Raw genomic sequence first — 18,693 nt, forward strand, 5'->3', positions numbered from 1 at the left:
CTGTATGAAGGGTTCCAGTGTCATATTCTGTATATTCATGCTATGTTTTTTTGTTGTTGTTTTACAGTTACTGCAACAAATGTGAGCATTGTTTATTTGACAGCATTGAGGTCACAGCACAGATGTAACAAAACTTTACCACATTATTTTCCTCACTACACCGGCAGTGCGCCAGTAAATCAGCTAGTCACATTTACCTTTAATCTCATAACAGCCTGACAGTTTCTCCAGGACGTAATCTGACATGTAAAGTATCTTTTTTTTTTTTATGAAGACAAATCTGTGCTGCTGTAACTACTGTGAGTAAGGACCGATGGTGTCCTGCAATGGCCAGTTTTTGAGCAGCTGGTGAGTGTTGACTTTTTGACAGTGAGTCCAGAGGAGAAGTGTAAAGCCTCTGAGAGAGTGAAGAGATCCCTTTTTAATGTGCCTCTGTTTACCAACATGTCGACGCTAATGAAAGCCTGCCCCTGCCTACTGAACTATGTTTGCTCCATTACACAAAGCACATCAGCCATCGCCCACTTCATGTGCTGCTGGTTTCCTCAGCTGTGTCTGTGTAGAGAAGGAAAGATACACATTCTTTTTTCTTTTTTTTTATTTTGCACAAAGCACTTAATGAAACTTGACTACCAAACCCTAAACATGTCAGTCGAAATTGTTGTCATGACACTACGTATTCACAATCAGTGTTTTGAAGGAGCAGTGTGTGGTAATCTCTGTTCATTTAAGCGGAACAAGAGTGGCATGTAGGCAAGAAGGTGATCCCTGTTCTGAGAAGGATGCAGCTTTTTGTTTTAAATTATATGAAGGACATTTTATGTTTATCAGGCTGCCTACACAGTAATACGTGAGAATTTTCTGTTGTTGAAGTATCTAAATTTTAGGTAAAATAGCTGTCTTGCTGTGCTACAAACTCTGACCACTTAGCCAAGAGCGATTTTGGATTGTTCCAGTTTCCCTTTACCTGCCCTGCGCTCAGCTAAACTGTTGCCTGTTGATGCCTTAATACATCTAATACTTTATTTTCTATCTGTACATCTCCTTTAAACTTTTTTTTTAATGTCTTTTCGTCTTCTTTTACGTTTTAGTCATAATGGGGTTTTTTTATATACTGTCACCAAGCTCTGAAAATGGTGACCCTGTTTACTGTATGCCTAAATTTACAATCTCTTGTTTTCCTTCATTTGTTTCCTCTCATTTTTTGTAATTGTCCTGTATCCAAGTGTGTATTGTAAACCAAGACTAATCTCCAAAATAAAGTACCAGTTCAACTTGAGTAATTGTCGGATCAGTCCTGAGTACTGTGGACCGCCAGCCTCTTTGCCGAGGACATGAAAGTTGCCGTTCACATAACAGATGGCCTGAGAGAACACTGATAACTATTCAGTGTTTGCTCTCACTGCTGGTGGGTGTGCTTTACACCAAAATATGTTGGCATGGTTGATTCACTTGGCACACAGAGAAGCCACTGTAACAAAGACATGGGCAACACTCAGGTTCAGGTAGGTTGAATGGGTTCACTGTGGGTTTAAACATGTTATATAAGGTGAGATAAAGTTTTAGGTATTGTAGTTATTGCAAATAATGGTTTGTAAACTATCTGTCTATAATGTTTCTGTAATGAAGCTCAGGGAGTTTAATTAAATGAAGTTTTCCATGAAGAAACTGAGGGTAGAAATCTTAATCTGTGCCCCTGACCATCCAGCCTCCAGAGGAAGCCTTCTGCCACCTGGACTCACATCAGGGTTTACCGGTGGTCCAGCTCTACGTGATGCCGTCCTTCTTCCTGGTGGTTATGATCCTCGGCCTCCCCCTCAACCTGCTCTCCCTCTGGGTGTTCTTCCACCGCCTGCGGCGCTGGACCCGCAGCACGGTGTTCCTCTTCAACCTGACCCTGGCTGACACCTCGTGGCTGGTGGTCCTGCCTTTCCTCATCAACTACCACCTGGACCATCTGTACTGGAAGCTGGGGCGGGGCTTCTGCACGGGTGTGAGGATGTTCTACCACAACTACTTCTACCTGAGCATCTTCTTCGTCACCTGCATCAGTGTGGACCGGTACCTGGCCATCGTGCACCCTCTGCGCTCCCTGGTGCTGCTGGGCCGGAGGCAGACCTGCCTGCTGTGCGTGGCGGTGTGGGTGGCCGCCGTGCTCCTCAGCATACCTGTTGCCACCATGACTATGATCCAGACTTGCCCTGGGAGCAACCGCACCGTCTGTAGCCTGTACGTAATGCTGAGTGAGACCACAGAGAGCCTCCCCTACACCGTCGTTTGCTCCGTCGTCGGTTTCTTGCTCCCGCTGCTCTCCATCTGCTACTGCGGCCTGCACAGCCTCAGAGAGCTGCGGCACCGGCCCAACCGCCCCGACCCGCACAACAAGCAGCGGCGGCTCCGGGGGGTGCTGAGCACAGTCCTGGTCCTCTTCGCGCTGTTTTACCTGCCCTACCACGTGTGCCGCAACGCAGCCGTCGTGATGCGGGCAGTGTACCCCGACAACCCCGCCTCCTGGCAGCGCGCAGACCTGGCCTTCTCCCTGCAGATGTGCTTGTGCGGCCTCATCACCTGCGTTAACCCGCTGTTCAGCTGCTTCATAGGCGGACAGTTCAGGAGGGAGTTTCACGGCACCTTTGCTCTCCTGCTCTCCCAGTGTCCAGGTACACGTGCGGCCTCCAGGATATCTAAGCGGACCCGTCAGACGGTGAGGACGAGGCAGGGCATGTCCACTGTGGCACCTGTGTGCGCAGAGTCTGAACCCAGCCATAAGGAGCGAAGAGACACTTCAAAGAAATAATGTTCTCTGTCTAATACGTGTAAGACATCATGGAAATGTATAGAAAACCTGAGTATGTCACTTGTTTAATCACTTGTTTTGTTTAATTTGCTGAATAAGATAAATACACTGTATATAACAAAGGTTTCCAGTCTCCTTTGTCTCATTTACTCTCACATCAGTTGAGCTCAGCACAGTCACAGTCAGCAGTGAAAGTTTCCAGCCATGTTTGTGGCAACCAAAAAGTGAAAATTCTGATGGGAAATCAAGTCGTCTGCAGCCGTGTTTGTAGCAACAAAGCTGGGTGTTTTTAACAAGGCCTCAGGGCGTCTGTAGCCATGTTTATGGTGTTTTTAAACCAGACCTCAGAACAATTTCCAGCTGTGTTTGTGGCGACCAAAATCTGATATTTCTGACGGAAGGTTTGGCCTCTGCAGCCGTGAAACTAGACCTCGAGAAACACGTTAGCAGTTAAAATTTCCAGCTGGTTTGTGGCAACAAAAAAAATTATATTTTGATGGGAAATCTGGTCATCTGTAGCCGTGTTAGTGGCAACAAAACCTGGTGTTATTACCCAGACTTTGGGTCATCTGCACTCGTATTTGTGGTGGAAAAAAAACAGGTGATTTAAACAAGACTTCAGGACATTTCCAGCCGTGTTTGTGGCAACACAACCGGGTGTTTTAAGGAGACTTCAGGACGTCTGTAGCCATGTTTTCCGGACATCTCCAGCTGTGTTCGCGGTAACAAAACCAGGTGTTTTTAACAAGACCTTGGGACACCTCCGGTCTTATTTGTGCCAACGAAACTGGGTGTGTTTTAACCAGACCTCTGTTACATCTCCAAAACAGGTATGTAAAGCCAAAACATGAGCTGTTCCTGACCCTAACCAAGTGGAGAAACATTTTAAATGGGTCCATCAAAGAAACATAAAGATGCAACATAAAGAGATGTGAATTGTTAACATATCTCTGGTTTTGCAGAAACCCACTTTTGCCCCTTGCCACCATGTATTCTGGTGTTCGGGTTGGGTCTCCTGAACTTCCTTACACAACACTGCCTCTTTGTGGTTGACTGCATATTGTACTTTACAGTCTGGCTCCACATGCGTGAACAGCATCTTTCTTGTGTTCAGTAAAAAACAATATTAAGAGCCCACAGCTTAATTGACTGAAAAAAGCTCTCGGCACATCTGTCCCTGAAGTTTGAGCAGGGCTTTGAACGCCGCAGGTCAAACTAAACCCGAGAAATAACCGGATGTAGAGGGAGGGTGGTGGTGGTGGTGGAGGAGGAAGAGGAAGAGGGGGGGATGCTTTGTGGCTGCTGCAGTAAGTCTTTATAAGTGGTCGGAGCTCATCCTGACAGATTTTTCTTTTCAGTGAGATAAAAGTGAAGGAGGGAGTTTATACATTTGGCAGTTTTGTCTGTGGATAGATGTCGAAGTGTTGTGACTGAATGAGAGGAGCAGAGAGGAGGAGGAGGGAGGAGGAGAGAGGAGGGAGGAGGGGCGCTGCTCGGAGCTGCTGACAGGTAGATGAGCTGTGAGCTGTCCGCGGTGCTGAAGCCTCCTCCGGCTGCCGCCTCCACCGGAGATCCTCACCTCAGATCAGACCGGAGCTCCTCCAACCTGCACCGGCTCAACATCCACACTTTCCCCCCCACCTCCGTTTCTCCAAGAACACTGAAAAAAATCGTCAACTTTTTTATTTGCTGTTTTTTCTGTTGAGGTTTTTTCCAATCGCTGACGGGATCTTAAGATGGCACTGCATGGATTAACATTGCGCAAGGCAGAAGCGGACTTATTTGACTGCTGTTTTGTGACTGTGGAAGCAGCCCTTTCAGACTGAACGCTTTCTCCATTTTCCTCCTCATCTTTTCCAGGACATCGAGGCGTTTTTTTCTGCTCTGAAAGACCGAGGCGCGTTATTTGGATTAATATCTTAACAATATGCTCTTTTATGCAGCACTTCCATTTGTTATAGTGTTATAGAATTAAAAAGAAGAAGAAGAAGATATGGATATGGAGCCAGGAAAGGAGAAAGCTCCCCCCACCACCAAAGAGGGACTAAAACAAATCGCAGGGAAGGCCCTCGGGAACCTGTACAGGTAAGAGAAGAAATACACATTTCTGCATGTTTTTTGATTGCAGAATTACATTAATTTATGAACAAATAAAGACGGAAAATCCAGATGTTAACATCACACAGGAAACGTGCGTTGACTTCAAATGCGCTTATTAGTGAATTACAATGAAATCAGGGGGGGAAATCTCCTCTTTCTGAGGAGAATCACGGGCAGGATGCTGAAGGCAGAGTCGTGTGGCCCGAATATTTAAGGATCAGATATTTCCCTGGAGGATGATCCCCTCCACCAGCAGCTGTGGGTGTTTTTTTTTTTAAATTTTTTTTAATAATTAATGAAACAGAGCGAGTCGTGACACAAGGTCGGAGGATATCTATTACCTTATGTATCCATCTGTATTAATTCAAGATCGATGGACTTTCATATCAATTGACTTCCTTTATTCTTTATACTGTCACCAGCAGCTAAAAGGGAAACTGATAAGTGACTGAGAAACATTTTTAAAATCAGAGCAGAGCAGGATGAAGAGGAACAGCTTATCAGGTGCATAACATTGATTTATTTAATTCACATCGGAAACGTGAATAAATAGGTTGAATAAAAAGCAGGAAAAACAGATTATAACACAAATCATCGGCTTTTATGAAATACACGTATTTTAGATGAACATTTGTGCAGAAACGCATCAAATTCGTTGATTTTTCTTGCTCTTAAAATGGCTCTCAGGTGTTGAACTTGATTCCCAGCTGCCACACAGGAACGTGACTCGAAGCTGTGAAAGGAAAAAAAAAAAAATCTGTTCATTCATTTGAGCTGTACAGGCCTGTTATTGCTCTGGACGAGGCCTTCACATCTCATTCCTCGGCTTTTAAATTAACCTCACATTTCTTTGCGGCAAAATCCAAGCGAGAGCCGGAGCAAAAAAAAGCCAAGGACACATTTATGAGAGCTAATTAAAAATAAAATAAATAAATAAAAAAAAGGCGCTAAATGAAGTCTAAACAACGGTGATGCTGGTAGTGCTGCAATGCGGTATTAAGGTCATTTTCTCTTCGTTTGCCAACGAGCCTTTCTCTGACAGGAACGTGGAGAATTTCAGCAGGGAACGAAACGAATAATTAAAAATAAAGAATAATGTCGAGGCCTGTCGCCGAAAGAGCAGAAAGTGAGGGTGAAAGCCAATTTCCTCTGCAGAATAAGATGCAAATCACCTGTGAGAGGCGTGAGAATAAATACATGAGGATATTCAGGTGGTTTTTGAACGTTTTCCTGCAGAAAATCAACGAAATCTCACATTTTTTTTACCTCTTCTGGCTCTCGCCCTCTGTTTCTTTTTAAAAAGCAGCTGAATCTGAAGGATGTTTTAATTTCACACGCCAACACAAGTGTTGAATTTGAACTTAAAAAACAAAAAACGAGCATGTCATCGGCTTGTCGTGCAGGAAGCTGGAGAAGCGGCAGCAGCCAGGTGAGCAGATCGAGCTGACCGAGGATGGGAGACCGTCGGCGGAGCAGGAGCGGAAGGCGCCCCTGTGTGACTGCACGTGCTTCGGCGCCCCGCGCAGATACATCATCGCGATGCTGAGCGGCCTCGGCTTCTGCATCTCCTTCGGTATCCGGTGTAACTTGGGTGTGGCCATCGTCAGCATGGTCAATAACCACACCATCCATCAAAACGGCAAGATCATCATCAAAGAGGTGCCTGCAGACTCCGCCCCGTTACACCCCCGCACACGAGCCACCGCATGTTCGATTTGATGCGTGATGAGGGCCCGCAGCCTGGATAGGGCTTGGTTAAACACACATTAGAGAGCCACAATTGAGTTTATCTTTGCTTTTAAATTGTATTTCAGGCGTTGGGCCTGGGATTTATAGTGAGTTAGAAGCACATTTGTGTATTTATGGTGCAGTTTTCCTAAAAAATCTGTTTATTTTGTGCTTTAATAAGTAACTGCAAACGATTTTAAAGCATCAAATAAAATACATGTCTTTCTGAAATTATTCTCCACTGGCACACTTTGATAAAAAGCATTTCAACGAATATGTTTCACCGTTTTACACCTGTTTTTTGTGCTTCCCTCCTGGAAAAGTGCTTGAAATTTGTGTTTATTTTTGTGTGTCTGAAAGAAAGCGAAATTCAACTGGGACCCAGAGACCGTGGGGATGATCCATGGCTCCTTCTTCTGGGGCTACATAGTTACCCAGATTCCAGGAGGGTATATATCCTCCAGACTGGCTGCAAACAGGTACTAAAACCGAGGCTGTCCATATCTCTCAGTATGAGTTAGACATGTCTCTATTTTAATTTTCAGTGTAGATGTGAGTGTGATATTTGTGCTATCCAGTCAGTGCATGTCATGGTTAGAATAAAGGAGTCTGACCTTACAGCAGATAAACTGGGGATTTGGCTGATGCACACCAGGCGTGCCTCCTCATGTTAATGAGCTCCCATGGGACCGACATGTCTAATCCTTTATGTTCAGAGGCATGGCAACCACCTCAGCCAAAGCCCTGTGTGAAATGCGGTTCTGAGTAATGATTGCAGTATGATTTCAATGAGCATTTAGCACGTGATTTCACCAACAACTGATTAGTCAGCCACAGTTGGACAAAAGGAGGGGAGAAAATGTGCAACAAAGGGAAATAAGTCTTTAAAAAAAATCCCATTATAACAACACAACTGTCAGAAAGTCATGTACATATATTTACAGGAGGAGATAAAGGTTGCAGTATTAGTCCTCGTGCATCAATATGATCAGATTGTTACATTTGTCATGAGGGAAAAATGGAGCCTAAATAAGATGCAAATCTTTGAAGAGCTTCATCATGCCAAGTCAGCTGAGCCCACTGACGCCTTCTGCTGCAAACACCTCCTGTCCTCGCTCCCCTGGAAACTGAATAACTGCCTGTTGTGTGTGTGTGTGTGCCATCCAATTAGGATGGATTTATCTTCCTTATCTACGTTTATTCTGCCAGTATAGTAACTCCTAACGCTGTGTAGACCATTTTTAATGTTTCAATCTATTTAAAGGGTTTGAAATTGATCAATATTTCCACCATGTTTCTCGTTGAATGAGATGATCTTGTTCTGAAAATGTTCTGACAAATAATCCCAACACGCTGTTTATTATCCAGAGTTTTTGGGGCTGCCATCGTGCTGACATCCACCCTGAACATGTTCATTCCCTCTGCCGCCCGGACGCACTATGGATGTGTCATCTTTGTGAGGATATTACAAGGGCTGGTGGAGGTACTGATGCACAGTTTGCACATCACATCCTGACCTTTGAAAGACTCAAAACTGATGCCTCATTATCAGGCTGAGGGCTAAACTCGACCCCTAATGAAATTGTGCTGACATTCATGTGTTTGACCACGTTTTACAGACGTTTCTCGGCTTTCTGTTTGAATGGAGCCCATTGTGTTCAAACTCTATTCATAATACTGTATGCAATTGTTAGATTAGTCTGCAAACAGCACAAAACCCTGAATATCAGGGCTTATGTACGTTGGTTTAGCTGGCCGAAAACAGCTCCATGTTCACATAGAAACACAGAACAAAAGAGATAAAAACCACTTGATGCGGGCGGCTCCCACAGCTCAACAGAAAGGGAAAGATTTCAGAGAGCGATGCTTTTATGAGACTGAAGGTCATCCTCTTTTGTTATTTTGTTTTGCTGCATACTGCTGTTTCAATAGCAGCTCAGGAGCACTGAGAGAGAGAGAGAGAGAGAGAGAAAGCGAGCCGCCTGCGTTCAGCACCCATCGACTTATTACTGCAAATTAAACATTAGCATTTCAGGGTGTCTCCCACTGCAAGCCCCAGCAATTTGTGTCTATCAATAGTTGATTGTATGCCACTTAGTGTGTAATGAAGATTTAATGGGAGCAATTCAGTTTTTTTTCATGAAGTGGGTAGTCAGCCTGAATTTGCACCAACTCACACCTAACTCATTAGTCTCTATTAGAAAGGTCAGCTGCAATTCATGTCAGTTTGTTTGTTATTAACTACAATTTGTCTTGTTCGTCTTCGGCAAACGAGATCAGACTGCGTCAATCAAGCAGAATACCTTCACCTGTAAATCCTAATGACTGAAAGTGAGGACATGGGTGTAAAATGTGTGGATGATTTTAACAAATCCAACAGTTTAGAGGAAGGTTATCAAGAAAAGTCATATTGAAGTGAATGGAAAATGATCCTCATGTGTTCACACTGTGGCTGTAATGTTTCGTCACCATGCAGGGAGTGACCTATCCAGCCTGCCACGGGATCTGGAGCAAATGGGCCCCGCCGCTGGAGAGGAGTCGTCTGGCAACCATCTCCTTCTGTGGTACAAAATCTACACACACAGTCAAACAGCTCATTAGCGTCACGTATATGTTACTCATCATATTCCCTCATGCAGGTTTAAAATGACAAAATATTGCTCCCAAAATGTGCCTGAACATGTTTGTTGCTAAACACTGGGACATCACTGCGCTCTGAATTAGCAGCCGGGATCAAATTCTGCTCAGTCATGATGTTTTGTCTTGTTCAGGATCCTACGCTGGTGCGGTGATAGCCATGCCTCTGGCTGGGATCCTGGTCCAGTACACAGGATGGTCCTCTGTCTTCTACGTGTACGGTGAGTCTCACTGTCATGAACTTTAAAGATATAATATGTGACATTTCTTCATAAAAATGTCTTGAAAGAGACCCTGGTTGTATATTTTGTTGAGCTGTATACTTAAATTATCCCAAATGTTTGCAATAATGATAATAATAATAATAATAATAATAATAATAATAACAATACCAATATAATAATAAACTTTATTTATATACCACTTTTCTGAACCAAGTTTGTTTTACAAAAGAAAATTAAACCAGACAGAGCAGATAAAATGTGAATAAAGGACATGAATGTGGAGGAAATAAAAACAATAAACTGAATAATATCAAATATAAAGATATACATTTAAAAATATATATATTTATAAATAAGAACAAGATGTTCAAACCCAGAGAAAGCCTTATTTTTATCCAGGGTAACAATAACTCCTGGGAGAGAGAGAGAATGAGGAAGGAAGTCAGTGTGACTAAACATAACATGAATAAAACCGTGAAACTTGATCTCGTCCATGAATATTTCTGTCTGAGTCATGCAGATGGATTTTCATCAACAGTGGTGGTTGTTTAACAGTGAAGACAAGCCAGCCCATGGTCTGACGTCTCTTACATCTTTTGTTTTTTGTCATGATTAAGGGACTCCTGCAGGCAGAAATTACATGCTGTGCATTTAAAGTGAGACTGTAGAGATGAAAAGATCTAATGAAAAGTTGAATTCATGATCATTAATTACAACCTCATTCAAATCAATAAGCTCAATAGTTTTACTGCTGCAGCCTCACATGGTCTGGTATGACCAATAGCTTATGGTGGCTAATGTGAGCTAATGTCAGCTAGAAATGTTTGTGTTGTCTATGTTTTATCGACTATTATCCTGTAATTGTCTCTTGTGGTCTCAGCGGTCTGGCTTTAACATGCAGTTTTCCAGTTTTAATTTCTCTTAAGTATCTTTAAGGTTGCAAAATCTTATACCTTAAATTTTATACCTTAATTCTTATTCCTCAGTCCTCACTGACAAAATCATATATTGTAGATCAACGCAGCATCATGACAATAAAATAGTGACGAAATGTAATAACCCTAATATTTTATAGGGTTCACGTACATTGGCAGGAAATGTTAATTTTTTTTGTGATGCTCGGCAACTTTAAATTGGAAAAGTCCCGTCCGTATACATAAATATTAAAGATTACATTTCGTCAGTATTTCATAAACAATCTTTTTTCTAACAAATAACCAAAATGACAAAATTTCCCTCACCTTACCCAAAGTACTTTTGTTGCCTAAACCTAACCACAGACTGGATGCGATCCCTGTATTCTGTTGTGACAGTCTTCATCTTTGTTAGTGTTCAGATATTTAATGTTTCATTCATTCAAAGAAATCTAAGATGAAGACAGTCGTGCTCAGAGTCACAAAAACAATTTAAAATGTGTCTCCATGTACACAAATCCTGTAGATTTTCGTTCCTGACAATTTCATAAGCTGCTGTGACACTATGTTGTGTTGATTATGTATCAGCATGTTTCATCATTGAAGCTGTTAAATGATATCAACAGTCAAATATTCAAACAACACGTTTATTAAGGGTGCACCCCACATTTCAGTCAGTATCTTTGAAAACTTTGGGATTTTCACTAGAATTTTGAATAAAGCTCTGTGGGTCTGAACAATGTGCCGTCATGACTGAAATGTTTGATTCTTGACGGCATCCCTCATGATGTGCTCAGGATGCTTTGGGATATTTTGGTACATGTTCTGGATCTTGGTGTCCTACGAGAGCCCGGCGGAGCACCCGACCATCACTGACGAGGAGCGCCGTTACATCGAGGAGAGCATCGGTGAAAGTGCCCAGCTGATGGGCGCAATGGAAGTGAGTTTTCTAATCTGAATCCCTTAAATTATATCACCACACCAAGTGCTGTGCGTGCAGCTGATTCTCTCTTTGATTGAACAGAAATTCAAGACCCCGTGGAAGAAGTTCTTCTCCTCCATGCCTGTCTATGCAATCATCGTGGCCAACTTCTGCAGGAGCTGGACTTTTTATCTGCTCCTCATCAGCCAGCCTGCATACTTTGAAGAGGTGTTTGGCTTTGAAATCAGCAAGGTAAATAAATACCTCATAATGGCTGTTGTCTGCCGTAAAGATATATTTCAACACCATTTGATCCAATGTTCAAGATTACAAACTGAGGACATCTTAGATATGAATTGCTCAAGTTCTGTGCAGTTTAATTTGCATAAAATGATAAATTAAAATCTCCTTGATGCTCGTGCTATGATCTGTCTTATTCTGCACAGAAAAGTGTAAGAACAGTATGAAGCTACAGAGAATTATCACCAGAATCTGCAGCTCCCTTGGCTGTACGAAGCTTCATAGCATCGGTTTCCAGTGAAAGATGCTCTAAAAACCCACTGCACACGACATGCTCAGCATCAGAGAGACACAGCTAACAAAGAGATGGTGAACGTAATGAGGAACAGTTAGGAGCTGAAGAACCAGAAATTTCCATCAGGAGTTTGGTACAGAACAAAAACAGCACTATAAAAGAGTGAATATTTGACTTAGATAGATGTTGTGGACAGAAACAAGACTCCAGATAAGTTTAAATGGTGATGAGTCTCATTGTTGTGCTCACAACCTCCATTGTTGCAAATCATTTGTTGCAGGTTTGCAAATTGTCATTAGAGTCAACCTGAAGTTAATAGTTTGTATTTGTTAGTGGTATGAGGGAAACCTCCCAGCATGCAGCAGACTCATGGAGTCTCATTTAATGTGTTCCTGCCTTGTAACAGGTGTTTACTGTGTTCAACGTCTCTACTGTTTACACAATTACTCTGTTGTTTTGTCAGTTATTAAGAGCAAAATACGGTTAGTTTTATGGTGTTACTGTGAGTGTGACTGTGTGCACACTCGGTGACAACCTCCATCATGGATATGTACCTGTAGTACAGCAGTGTATCACTGCCACGCCAAAACAGAAAAACTGATCAGTATCATATAATCACATGAGAAGTTTATGGTTGCAACAAAATATTCTCACATTGTTACGACTTACAAATGTATCTGATTTTAAGAAGAAGCTTCTTTTGTTGTAACAATATACTATTTGTTGTAATGTCAAACATTTCACATAAAAACTTGATGATTTACATTTACAACATAAAAAACTTAAAAAAAATAAAACATGTTAACTTCTATTGTTATAATTTGCAACCATGTAAACTTCTTGTTATAACATGAAAACATTTTTCAATGTTAAACGTTTTACAGTGTGTTAAAACAATTCATCATCACGTAATAACATAAAATATTGTACATTATATCAAGATATTTTCACGTTATCACGACATGCAAACACATAATAAAACAAACTTTTCTTGTTGTAACATGAAAAGTTAAAACAACATAATATATTACAACATGATAACTTTGATAACTTATATCATTATAACATGAAATCTTTCATTTATAACCTGATAATAAAGCATTAAAATATCTTGTTATATGTGTTGGTAACACTTTACAATAAGGGTACATTAAGTAGCTAACAATTAATTAACAGTTAACTAATGTGTATTAATCATTTGCTGTTCATGTTGAGCATGTAAACATCTTTTTTTTCTTAATAAGTAATTAAGGTACACATTTGACAATTGTTAACAGTTAATTAATGCTTATTGTTATATTGACTAATATATAACTAACTAATGTAAATGAATCTTTACAAACTAATAATGTGTAATTTAATACCTTAGTTAACATGAACAGCATTAGTAAATGATTACTAGACACTAATTAACTGTTGGTTAATGTTTATTACTGCATTAAGTAATTTTGATTAACGTACCCTTAATGTAAATTGAAAAAATGTTTTATGTAAAAACATTAACTTTTTCATGTTTTAACAAGAAAAGTTTCTTGTTATGACATTATACGTTTGAATTTCATAATAACGTGAAAATATCTTGTTATAACAATTAACTTTTCACGGTATAACAAGATAAACAGCATTAGTCTTTTTCTGGTGTTGCAACAATACATTTCCGTAATATAAACTGAAGTGACTGATCTATTACAGTTTTAAAGAAAGCAGTTCCAGTAAGATTATTGGAATGAAATATAATGATCAACTTGATCAAGTATTTTGTTTTAATCATTATCATTTTATCTATTCAAGGATGAAAATCTTTCTGCGAGCCCTTTTACAAAACATGGAATAATATTAATCCTTTGAAACAATCGTTGAAACAAAGTGTATTATTCGTGGTTTGGTCATTTTCTGCCCCTTCTGTCTGTGAGACAAAGCAACAGATTCCTCTGAATCTCAAAATTTTCCAATTGAGAGTGCGAAGCATGAATCAAGCCGGTCTGGCAGGTGTAATTCAGCCTCGGATGGGCCGCTGTGATTACTGCAGGTGAATCATTGCTGGGATGTGATGCTGGAGTCAGAGGTTGAAGTGGACACAAAGATTGGCTGTGAGACTTTTGTTATGACAGTCTCTTTGTGGTTGTCACATTTGCTTCAGACAAGTGTTTGATTGTATTTTCAGGTTGGAATAGTGTCTGCGCTCCCTCACTTGGTCATGACCATCATCGTGCCCTTGGGAGGCCAGTTAGCGGACTACCTGCGGACCCACAACATCATGTCCACCACTATGGTCCGGAAAATCATGAACTGTGGAGGTGAGCATGGATAATCATATCTCAGGCTGTTATCATAATATTGCAGAAGTATTCCTCATTACTTACTCTTGTTTTGTTGTTTCCAGGGTTCGGTATGGAGGCCACTCTCTTATTAGTGGTTGGTTATTCTCACAGTAAGGGGGTGGCCATCTCTTTCTTAGTTCTGGCGGTGGGTTTTAGCGGATTTGCAATATCAGGTGAGTCTCGAAAACAACGGAGTCTACTTTAAATTCAGATTTTTCTGCCATTCAAAAGAGCACAAAACTCAGAAAATGAATTCCTTGTTGCTGTAGGTTTCAACGTCAACCATCTAGACATCGCCCCTCGCTATGCCAGCATCCTCATGGGCATATCCAACGGTGTGGGTACCTTGTCAGGGATGGTCTGCCCTCTAATAGTGGGAGCCATGACGAAGAACAAGGTGAGTCATCTTTATTTATACAGCGATGTGAATGTTACTTTTAAACCCACTGATTGTGAGGTGTTATTTATTGATTTCAAAGTCACAGTGAATCAGCAGATAGAGCATCTTTAGCTTTAGCTATGTGGGCGGGGTTTAGTTGGGAGAGGGATTTAAATTAGATTCTACAGATTTTATTGGATTGGTCACAAGTGGCTGTGTTTTTGCCGAAACAGCTCGTTACGGAGTTGTGGAGTGATGGAGCTGTGCAAAAGCTCACTGCTGCGAAGGCTTGTTGTTCCAACAATGGGGTTTTTAGCCCTTAACGTCTTAGTGCCGGGTAAAGGTTCGGGTATGTCGTCTGATGTAAAGCTGAAAAGCCTATTAGGAGCAAAACCCTTGCCGATTCAGCACCATGGACATGCCAAAACCTGGCAACTCACACAATCTAGATTGATAAATAGCACTATATGTATATCATTTCTGACTTTGTGGTGAACTGTCCCTTTAACACATCATCAAGGCCTCTAAGAAGTGACTCAGCCTGGCTACAACTGTTTTCTGTTTCCAGACTCGAGAAGAGTGGCAGTACGTCTTCCTCATTGCCTCCCTCGTGCATTACGGTGGTGTGGTGTTTTATGGGCTCTTCGCATCTGGGGAGAAACAGCCATGGGCCGACCCTGAAGAAACCAGCGAGGAGAAATGTGGCTTCATCGATGAGGACGAGCTGGCCGAAGAGACCGGCGACATTACGCAGGGTTACGGCGCAATGGGTGGTCCGGCTAAGAGCTACGGGGCCACTGCACAGCTCAACGGAGGTTGGGTGCAGGACTGGGATAAGACGGAGGAGTACGTGCAGGAGCCGGTGGGAAAGATGTATTCTGAGCGTGGCTACTCTTAAACCAGACAGTTGTGGTGAGTCTGCGTACAGAAACAGACTCGCTGCATCACAGATTGCACAAATAAGCATTATCTTAGATATTTAAATCCATTCTGTGTATTCAAGTAAAACGGTTACTAGTTTCAAAAAGCCAGTGTAAAGAAATAGTTCATTGCAATGCAGAACAATCGTCATTAGATCTCACATGTGTCTCATCACATCTACCTACAGTAGGGCTTCACTATACAGAGAGCGGCTGCAAAGACAACTGCAGGCCTATGTTGTACTTCTTAGGCACCCAAACCTCATCAATCTACTTGAACAACATGAGCCAGACGACACTGCAGTTGACCATCATATAGGGTCTTTCTCTGAAATACCACTCTGATTGCACTGAAACTATAAGTATTCAAAAACAAGATTCTATTCTGTTTCTCAAATGTGTTTTATGTACTGTATATACCTGTATACTGTTTCTGTGAGACTATTGTGGATTTTGGGTCGTTGATCTGTGTTAACATTAATATAAAAGGCCATATTTTTCATGGACAGTACCTTTTCAGGGAGATGTCTGCTTGCAAAAAAGGTCTTCTTCTTCTCAAGCGAGGAGGCCTATAATACACTATGACAAAAATAGCGTGAGTGAAGTGGAAACCGTAGACTTTTAGTGTGTGTTTGTTGCATGAATTTGCTCAGATCAATGTTTCAGGTGCAGCCGCCGCCTCACAAGTCATTGATAGTCCTCATTCAGCCTGCTGCTTCGTTCTTAGATAAGTGTCTTCTGCCATTATAGATAATAAAAGCGAACTCTCATAATCAGGTTTCCAGTCGTGATGTGAGAGAAGTCAAAAAAGTTTCGAAGGCGGTTGCTCAGAAGACATTGTTTATTGATGTTTGGTGTGCACTGCAATAAATTCTGTGTACCAGCCACCACCCATCACACTCTGTTTTGTAATGTAACGCTGGCTTGCCGTATCTAACTGTAATTGTTTTGGAGTCATGTGATGATCAACATTAAGGTGTGTGTTTTAACAAATTACTAGTGTCTGGAGAATCCAGCTTTAGTGCTCATGATGCAGGACGTATTGTTGCATTTTGACAGCGAGGAATGCAGTACTGTATGTGAACAACCAGGTTTTTCGTGATCTCTTGGTGTTTCTCGGTTGTTCTCATCGTCACCAAAAGTACTTTATTGACACTTTGATATTGTCACGTTTGAGTGGACCACATGAATTAATATAGATGGCTCTTCCACATGACTTTATTTGCTCTTTGAACACTTTCTTCATTTGCTGTATGAAATCTGCAAGGATGTTTAAAATATATGAATATATAAGAATGTTTAAGATGACCAAAAGATGCTATTACGGCTTTGTGCCTGAAATTTATGTAAAACAGATAAATGTGATTTTATGGCTTCTAATATTGTGTTTAATGAAGAGGTATGTTGATGTCAAAAAGTGTTATAAAAAATACTCATATCATTTTATAAAAACAAAGAACCAAAAGTCATGTTTTTGTCATTCTTAGTCATCTTTTCATCGTGTGTGCCGATGTGATGTTCTGCAGTGTGTAAGAGACTGGAGGCAGACTAGCTAACCAGTTAAACACCTTCTCCAATCAGCGTCATGCATCTCCTGTTCTCCCCACGTTCCTCATTAGTAAATCAATGGCTGAGGTCTCTGGAGTCCAGGGGAGAGTATCGAACCTGGTGGCTTGGTAATTGGTAAAAGAAGAGAAAACAGCAACACTAATGCTATTACCAGAGTTTACATCCCTACAAACCCGGATCATTGTCTGCCTTCCCAAACAGTCCTGACTTTAATATGCAGTGTAAAATCTGCTGCAAAGGTGTCATGTCAATGCGTAAAGGTGTGATGAACCTATTAAATCTCACAGCAGCATCTCACACTGTTCTGAATTGTGCAGAAATAGAGAAACATCAGGGGCATGACTGTAAAAGAAACACATGAGAATGTTGAATAGTGGATTATTAAACACATTCTATTCAGTTGTGCAGAGGAGGACACACTGAGGGAAAACAGTGTTACATTCAACACATTCAATTATTGACCCGCAGCTCCTGCACTAAATCCACTCATGTGATAAATCAATACTGTTTAACTCTAGAGTGTGTTGGGCTTTTAAAACAATAATGCTCCTAATGAAAGTTTAAATTCAGAATAATAGTTGGTGACAACAAAAGTCATAAGACCTTTAAAGTTATCACTTTATTTCCTGGTTATTACTATTTCATGTTTGAGAGAAAAACAACAAACAAAATTGCAGCATTAACGCATTAATGGTGATAACATTTTGTACACAGTTCATTTAAATTTTAATCAAATACCTAATGTAACTTGAGTGCAGCTGAAGACTTTAGATTCCTACATTATCTATATGACGTTAGCAACACATGCAGTGGGTCACAGTTGAAAATAGGGACTTTACAAGGTGAAACCTGAATGCAGCATTGCTCTGTGATGATGCCGTCAAATCAAAATCTGTAACAGGATTTAAATTATTAAGCAGATTTTGTTTAGGTTTAAACTATTTTTTAGAAAATCTTGATATCCAGATCCCATGTAGCGGATGTTCTTTGTTGGTTTGAACACATGCTGAGTATGTGCAGAGTCCCTCTTGAACCGAACTGTAAACCTACTACATCACCCATTGGTTTGTGGATTACCTTTTTGAAGTTTGGTCGTGGCCATCTTGGTTTTTTGGGGCTAAAAGTGACCACATTTGGATGAGATAGTGGAGCTGGTGAGGACATCCAGATTCTGACTCAAGGACGTTACATTAAATCTGGACACAGTGTTGGAGGCAGAGCGCCTTCCATTCCTAAACTGCTCAGTGGCGTTTTGATAGGATCTTCTGTGTTGTGCGGCCCACCGTGCGTGCCAGAGACTTCTGCCGGCCGAGCTGGCTAACATCCGATTTAGCACCCGGCTAACTTGAATGAGGATAAAATAATTGAATTGTGCAGCTCTTCTAGACCTTCCACATTTTATTGGACCGAATGGTTAAAATTCTGACAGTGAAAAAAGTCATTTGCGATGCTCAAAAAAATGTATCCACCATTTTACAGACACTTCTTTCACAATGTAAGCTTATGGGGAAAAGTCCTTTTAGGCCCCAGTGCATCAAGCAACGATGTAATTACACGTTTTGGCCACTACGTAAACTGGCCTCAAAGCCTGATGCTCTTCCTGGGGGCTTGATCTGAGAACCAGTGGACATGCCGTGGTAGTGATTT

General features: G+C 41.2%; 3 protein-coding genes across 6 annotated transcripts in view; all 3 read left to right on the top strand.

The window, feature by feature from the left end:
* ano5a (anoctamin 5a) overlaps positions 1–1,279 on the top strand; it is a 20,100-nt gene extending 18,821 nt beyond the window's left edge. For all 4 annotated transcript variants that reach the window (XM_084363321.1, XM_084363322.1, XM_084363323.1 and 1 more), the window contains one exon: positions 1–1,279. This exon is cut by the window's left edge and continues 2,021 nt beyond it. The gene's annotated coding sequence lies outside the window, so the exon portion shown is untranslated.
* A 61-nt stretch (positions 1,280–1,340) lies between these two features.
* Positions 1,341–2,913, top strand: LOC311263342 (P2Y purinoceptor 3-like). The gene is made up of 2 exons (XM_084363328.1): positions 1,341–1,505; positions 1,709–2,913. Exons 1-2 carry the CDS (start codon positions 1,440–1,442, stop codon positions 2,795–2,797), a joined length of 1,155 nt encoding a protein of 384 aa, XP_084219454.1. The 5' UTR covers positions 1,341–1,439; the 3' UTR covers positions 2,798–2,913.
* A 1,355-nt stretch (positions 2,914–4,268) lies between these two features.
* LOC311263341 (vesicular glutamate transporter 2.1-like) lies at positions 4,269–16,942 on the top strand. The gene is made up of 12 exons (XM_084363327.1): positions 4,269–4,882; positions 6,301–6,556; positions 6,986–7,104; positions 7,994–8,108; positions 9,102–9,189; positions 9,397–9,483; positions 11,198–11,340; positions 11,425–11,574; positions 14,022–14,154; positions 14,241–14,351; positions 14,448–14,575; positions 15,126–16,942. The coding sequence occupies exons 1-12, from the start codon at positions 4,791–4,793 to the stop codon at positions 15,453–15,455; spliced, it is 1,752 nt and encodes a 583-aa protein (XP_084219453.1). The 5' UTR covers positions 4,269–4,790; the 3' UTR covers positions 15,456–16,942.
* Positions 16,943–18,693: the final 1,751 nt, after the last annotated feature.

The sequence above is a fragment of the Pagrus pagrus genome (genome assembly GCF_965226575.1).
Source record: "Pagrus pagrus genome assembly, chromosome: 10".
Taxonomy (NCBI): domain Eukaryota; kingdom Metazoa; phylum Chordata; class Actinopteri; order Spariformes; family Sparidae; genus Pagrus; species Pagrus pagrus.

Coding starts and splice junctions, on each gene's coding strand:
- LOC311263342 (XM_084363328.1), top strand. CDS start 1,440: ATGGTTGATTCACTTGGCACACAGAGAAGCCACTGTAACAAAGACATG. Junction 1,506..1,708: donor TGGGCAACACTCAGGTTCAG/GTAGGTTGAATG, acceptor CTGACCATCCAG/CCTCCAGAGGAAGCCTTCTG.
- LOC311263341 (XM_084363327.1), top strand. CDS start 4,791: ATGGATATGGAGCCAGGAAAGGAGAAAGCTCCCCCCACCACCAAAGAG. Junction 6,557..6,985: donor GCAAGATCATCATCAAAGAG/GTGCCTGCAGAC, acceptor TGTGTCTGAAAG/AAAGCGAAATTCAACTGGGA. Junction 9,190..9,396: donor GGCAACCATCTCCTTCTGTG/GTACAAAATCTA, acceptor TGTCTTGTTCAG/GATCCTACGCTGGTGCGGTG.